At 36.2% G+C, this 6,850-nt stretch overlaps 1 protein-coding gene across 2 annotated transcripts in view; it reads right to left on the minus strand.

Annotated features, from left to right (window-relative positions):
• Positions 1–2,053: 2,053 nt before the first annotated feature.
• The window catches only part of fkbp5 (FKBP prolyl isomerase 5), an 11,244-nt gene continuing 6,447 nt past the window's right edge, over positions 2,054–6,850 (minus strand). For both annotated transcript variants that reach the window (XM_058402800.1, XM_058402798.1), the window contains 9 exons: positions 6,826–6,850; positions 6,257–6,399; positions 5,949–6,063; positions 5,662–5,818; positions 5,483–5,573; positions 5,174–5,257; positions 3,788–3,973; positions 3,442–3,681; positions 2,054–3,237 (listed from right to left, as the gene is read on the minus strand). The exon at positions 6,826–6,850 is cut by the window's right edge and continues 120 nt beyond it. In XM_058402800.1, the coding sequence (XP_058258783.1) occupies positions 3,142–3,237; positions 3,442–3,681; positions 3,788–3,973; positions 5,174–5,257; positions 5,483–5,573; positions 5,662–5,818; positions 5,949–6,063; positions 6,257–6,399; positions 6,826–6,850 (1,137 nt within the window). In that variant the 3' untranslated portion in view covers positions 2,054–3,141. The remainder of the gene's footprint in view (positions 3,238–3,441; positions 3,682–3,787; positions 3,974–5,173; positions 5,258–5,482; positions 5,574–5,661; positions 5,819–5,948; positions 6,064–6,256; positions 6,400–6,825) is intronic.

The raw sequence follows: 6,850 nt of genomic DNA on the forward strand, positions 1-6,850 counted from the left end.
TTTTCTGTTCCTATCTTTTGGGGCATAATTGAAAAACGTTGATTGTCTATCTAAAATTGTGTAAATGCACAGCAATTCCTTTTACGAACTGAGAACTACAAGTGTGACCAATGTTATCAATTTTATTTTGGATAGCATTATAACAGTGTAATACTTTCAAATGTTATTTAATCAGAACTTGTAAAGCATCGGTACAATTTGTAATTATGCAATGTAAACTTTAAGCTTTCCTTACTGTGAAAGTTGGATTATCAGATTATTTTTAAACATAAACATACAGAGGCTGGATATGAATTAGAAACACTGTGAAACTTGAAAATGTCTCCCACTTTAAATAATACAATGTAGATGATAAAATATCTGAACCTAATTTCACAAAATAACACCAATTCACTTTGGAACCCTACAGTTTACCCTACACATAGAGGTGAGCGTAGAAACCAGGGGCCATTTGAGAAAAGCTTACACTGTGCCACCCAATCCACCACCCCACTTGTGAATTGTATGACACTTTTGACACATATGACATTTTTATATGGTTTTGAAAGCCACACCAACAGATTTTAGGCAGTATTGTTTAGTGTTAGACATTGACAGGTGAATTGATTTTGGGTGTTGCCTTTATTATAACACTATAAGCACTGTTTTTAATGAGAAAAAGCTGTCAAGCATTCTTTGTAGTCAAGTACGGTTAAAAAATGGATCTTTCTAAAATCCTTAAAAGGTAAAAATAAGCATGTTTTGTCATTAGTTTTCCTTTTTTACGTAACATATTTGGCATGCTTCTCTAGCAGACTCTATGCATTGATGGGTCAGAGTGGTTTTGGTGGCACAAGGCACATATATACTAACCAGGTATTACATTAAAACTACCTATCTAATATTATGTAGGTCCCCCTTATGTCACCAAAACAGATGACACATCATGGCATGGAGTCTGAAATAATAACTATTTTTCAATAATTTCCTGTTTGTTACTGTTTTGAAATTTTTTAAAAATTTACATAACTATATGGAATTGTTTTTTAAATCTTAAAAAAGTATTTGTTGTAAGTTGTGATATACATGATTGCTGAAATATCAGATATCAAGTGTTTAGATTTTTAGAAATGTGTAGATTGTGAGTAATGGTAGATATTATGCTATGATCTTTATTGTGCTCCAGTTAATTATATAGTTTTATATTGTGTCGATTTAAATCTGATATCATAAGTGCATTACACTGTCTGTGGTAACACACATGTTATTAAAGGTACTTTATTCTCCAACAATTTTAACTATGACTTGTCTTGAGTCCAGTAGATGATTGTCATTTGATAAGCTTTGCAGTAGGCAGTATATCATTTCAAGTAAACACTTATATAATTATCTTTTATCAGCCAGAATGCAGTTTTAATGTGCTAAATAGGTTTTTCAACATTGTGTGATTTTTCTTTTTTTGTTTTCAGCAGCAGACAAAAAAGCACTCTTACTAATGAGTCTCTTAGAAGTCTCTTGTTCAGTCATAATTACTCTTAAAGATAATATTCAACAAAATATTTCCAGATTAAATTGTTGCATGGAAAATTATGAAAAACTAATGAAAAATTAACAGAACTGTCTGAAATAGACCACAATTTTTGTCTTCTGATTCCTCTGTTTTGCACAAAAATCCATGACAGCCAGTGTTACTTGTGGACATACTACATACTGATTTAGTATTTTTCTTGAGAGTACAGACACACTGCCCTCTACTGACTAAGGTGTAATCTGTCTATTACACATTAGTATACTTGAGAAGATGGCATAGTGGTGTCATAGATAATGATGCCACTTCACACCTCCAGGGTTTGATTCTGAGCCAGGGATTCCTATCTGTGTGGAATATCTGTTTGATTTCCTCCCAAAAATATGCAGGTAGGTGTGTGGATCTGTATGTGCCTGGTACTGTCACAATATTGAGTTTCAATATTATAGTTAGCATGCTCATTTTTAGGAATTTCTCATCTTAAAAAGAATATTCATGAATACAGTCCCAGATCCTGATGCCAGACATGGATATTGCAAGCATGGAGACTTTCTGACATTTTATTCATCCAACAGGGAGTGTGCAAAAAAAAAAGGGCCTTTTAAGATGGCCAGATAGTCACTAGTCCATGTTCCCATAGGGAAGGATGCATTTTGTGTCAACAGATTAGGAAAAATAAAGCTGGCTAGACAGGCAGTACAGTATTTTGGAGTCCAGCTATCCAATGTAGTTATTTGTCTAAACACAAACATGCTGACAAACCTCCCCACAATGTCTATTTCAAGACTAATATTGAAATCATTCCAAGCCACTAAACATTTTACCAAATTATTGAAAACATGTTATACAGTACCAACTTTTATTCTTATCATCACATCTTTACATTATACAAATGCCTTGCAAGGCTCAGATATGCAGTGGGGTCCAAAAGTCTGAGAGCACTAATGAAAATGGTTTTATTTTGCATTCTTTCCATTTCAAATGATATTACTGATAACGGCTTGAGTTAAAAGTAAAATCTTTTAAATATGTACAGTACATGAAATTCATAGTTTCTTAGTATTTTGTATGACACTATTTTGCTTTAATGACAGCGTTCTCTCAAGCTGGCCTGGACACTACAAGTTTGTGCACAATCTTATGATCCATTTTAGATCAAATTCACCAGTGTCATGTGAACATGCTTCAAAGAAGAGATTGAGGATGAGGAAAAGAAGTTATGTTCATGTTCAGCATCACAAATTTGCTTTCATTTAGATATGAACATAGAAATAGTATGGAATCTGGAATTTGATATTAAACAAATCCCAGTGTTTCAGTGTGATCTTAGACTTTTGGGTCTCACTGTATGTGATGGAGGTTAGATGTTGAATACCAGTGGTCATGTGTGTATTTTGTCTGTTGGAATGCCATTTTAATGCAAGTTTATATCTTCCTCAGTGACCCTTGCTCTCATACCTAGTCTTGTCTAAGCCTTTGTCTTTTGGGTTCTGAGAGATAGCAGTCATGCCACGATGCGTGAAAAGGGGCTGTCCATGAGTGTCAGTACTGCACTCTGCACAAGTTACATAAGGTCAGAACCAGCCTGCAAATGCATAGCATTTGAAGGTATCGTGGGATGGGCTGTGGACCCATTAGGGGCCGTCCTGACTCCTCCGTGGTCTTTTTCCAGGCTTGCAGTTTTGATCTAGCATGCCACAATCTTCTTTAGTCCTTTTTAATAGGCTTACCTGTGGTGGAACAAACATATAACCGCATGAATATTCCGAAAATATAATCCCAGGTGATCGTTTAAAAATGGAAAGATAATTTCAGCGTGATGACTTTTACAGTGCGTTCACTGCAGCAAACAGTAAAATAACTGAACTTAACAATCCATTTTAACAGCTGTATGACAAGTTATAAAGTAATAGCGACCATGACGGTTTATGTACCTTGGCATCATGTTCAGCAAACCTCTGGAACATATTGGCATAGATCTTTTTATCACGCTCATGGTGTTCACGTATCTTGCGTTGGCACACAGCAATCCGGCAACGGGCTGCACGGTTGCTCGGATTGACATGCAGAACTTGACGGAAGTCCGCAAGGGCCAGACTGAATTCATTCTTCAACAGGCGAGCCTCTCCACGCCGATACAGCGCCTTCTCATTCCTAGAGTCCAGCTCTACTACCTAGCAAAAGCCAAACAGTACATGTTCACAGACTGTTATGGTTAAGTCTTTATTGTGCAGCCACTCTGATGTTGAGTTATGTATAGAAGGCTATCCATTGCTATACCTTGTTGCAGCTTTCCACAGCTTGAGAGTATTCACGCAAGCGTAGGTAACACAGAGCCAAGTTTAAATTGGCCACAAGCAGGAAGGCCTGAATGGCCTGCTGTTGCTCCCTTCCAGCTCCATACTCCATTTCAAGCCATGTTACAATTCGCTGATAATGAATGACAGCCTGGTAGTATCGCCCAGCCTGAAACAACAACAGGCATAATTACAATCATCACAATTTGTGCAAATACTACAAATCTAAAAACCATATTCAAACATCATAAATTATATAATGAATCCATGATTCATGACTTGATCATTTATTGATATATATTATTATGCATGATATGTTTACATTGTGGTACATTTTTTAAGTATTGTCACATAATTCAACAGAACAATACTGAAGCACATATAGATTAATTAAGAGATAAAACGCGACCGGATTGTTATAAGAAAACAATCACTAATGTGTGCTTGTCCAAACCGTCTTGTTGATGATTACAAAACACTGATCCATCCATGATGTAAAAGAAAATGTGATTTATCAGACCAAGCCACCTGCTTCCATTGCTCCATGGTCCAGCTGATGCTCACATTCGACAGTGCACAAGAGTAACCATGGGTACTCTGACCAGTGTACGGCTATGCAGCCTTGCACTGTCTGTTCTCACATCTTTCTGTCATAGCCAGCATTAACTTTTACAGAAATTCGTGCTACAGTAGCTCTGGATCAGTCCAGACTAGCTAGCCACTGCATACACACATTAATGAGTCTGGTCACCATGACCCTGTCGACATTTCACTGGTTGTCCTTCCTTAGACCACTTTTGGTAGGTACTAACCACTGCATACCAGGAACATCCCACATGACCTGCTGTTTTGGAGATGCTTTGACTCAGTCATCTAGCCATCACAGTTTGATACTTCCATAAATTCGTTTATCATGTAAATATAATGATTGATATTGTTTTTTATTTATATATAATAAAGGGTATTATTAAACATGGATTGACTGCTGAATAAGTGGGACATTTTTTAAATAGTATCTCAGACAGTTGGTTATGAATAAATGCTTGTATGAAGATAAACAAAATGTTCATGGTCATTTCTAATTTCTAATCTCACTACATATGAAATAAAAATTAAATTAAATTAAATTAATATCATTTGTTTGGGAAATTTGTGTTTTAGCATCTTTTGGTTGAATCGGAAAGAAGTCTTTTTTGACTTTTGGGGGTAACCAGATATGAAAAGTCTATAATTGTAATTGAGGTATTTGCAAAAGAGAAAAACCTGCACAAAACTGTTTATATATATATATATATATATATATATATAAATATATATATATATATATATAAATATATATATATATATATATATAATAAAGACATCTCACCTTGAAGTACTGGGTTCCTTTCTGTTTGACTAAAACTGCTTGCTCTAGTTTCTCACTCAAGTCCATTTCCCAGGATTCTTTGGCCTGAAAAAAATGTCAGTTTTATAAACCTTTGTTCTGTGGACACTAGAGGGAGTGTTTTCTCTTTGATTGCCAAAAACAACTCCACTGTCCTGTACATGCAAACTCCCATGAAGGAAGTACAGCTAAAGTTGTGTTGGATTACTTTAGAAGTAACCTAATACGCTATTTAAGTTGATATTGATATTAACCCACTAAACCTTTGATAAACAGGTCTTTTGGTTTCACCTTTTGAAAATCTTTGAGCGTCACTTCATAGAAAAGTTCTGCGTTTGGTCCAATTTCCAATTCTGGTTTTCCTTCTTTACCATAGCCATATCTGCAAAATACAGTACACATCATGGTGTGAAATTTTTAGATAAAAATAAAAAAAAAAATTTTTGGCTGCATTCAACACTGGAACCTACTTGGGTTTTAAGTATAACAGACAGCATTCCCCTTTCTGCATCTTCTCCATGGCCCGATCCACACCCAGAGGAATACCCATGTCTTCAGATTCTCCCACCACGAATGTGACATCCCGTGAATCGAACAAACGGCCACAACATTTTCCCTCCAAGTGCACTGTAGCACATAAAAAATTACAGCTTTTTCTGAATTTACCTAAATTAATTTTAATTACCTTAAATGAATTTATCTTATTTATCTAAAAATACATAAATCAAATATTGCAGAATTCTAATTAAATACATACCATGAACTGTGGCTCCATCATTGGGATTGTTGTAGCCTTCACCTTTGACTTTTATTCTTCTTATGATTCCGCCATCCTCTGCAAGCTCCTCACCTCTAAAGCTCAACAGCTCCACCTGATAAGCAACCAGGGTGAGGTAGAGGGTCATCAATCAGCCAACTACTGTTAATATGTTCCAATATAAAATCTTCTAGACAACATTCTCCTTCTCTGGCAGTTGTAACATGTAACAAATCTCGAACAAACAAACCTATGTAGCCAGACAGAAAAGCGTAAATAAAATAAGCCTATCTGTAAAAACTGCCCACCTCAAATAATAGTGTAGAGTTCGGAGGGATCTTTGGGGGGCTACCAACAGAGCCATAGGCATATTCTGGCTTACACATCAGCAGGCACACTTCTCCTTTCTGCATGGAGCGCACACCAATATCCCATGCTTTGATCACCTGACCTTTAAGACAGCAATAGAGAGGACACCATGAACATCTAGTAATATCTGTAGTACTTTTTTTTGGCAATTTATGGTTTATGTGTAGTCATACATCAAGGTTATAAATATGATTATAATTGCATTTTTAAGATTTTTAAAACTCCACCATTGCCTGGTCCCAAGTCCAGGATGTGAAAGGAGGTGGGTTGCACATTGGGCTAGCAACCCATTAGATAAAATACTCTTGCTACAGAAACACCGATTACATGTTCAGAAATTCATCAAATCCAGGGCAACGAGCTGAGGACTGAGGCAGCAATGCCCTGTATCTGGGCTCGCATAGGACAGAAATGGCTGCAGAAGATTTGTCAATGCCTTACCTACCAGGAGTGAAGAGGATTAAGTAAGCAAGAGTTTAAGAGAAATTGCTCAATATAATTGCAATACCTTTGCCAACGTTGAAGACAAAAGG

Source organism: Hemibagrus wyckioides, linkage group LG11 (assembly GCF_019097595.1).
Source record: "Hemibagrus wyckioides isolate EC202008001 linkage group LG11, SWU_Hwy_1.0, whole genome shotgun sequence".
In the NCBI taxonomy this organism is placed as follows: domain Eukaryota; kingdom Metazoa; phylum Chordata; class Actinopteri; order Siluriformes; family Bagridae; genus Hemibagrus; species Hemibagrus wyckioides.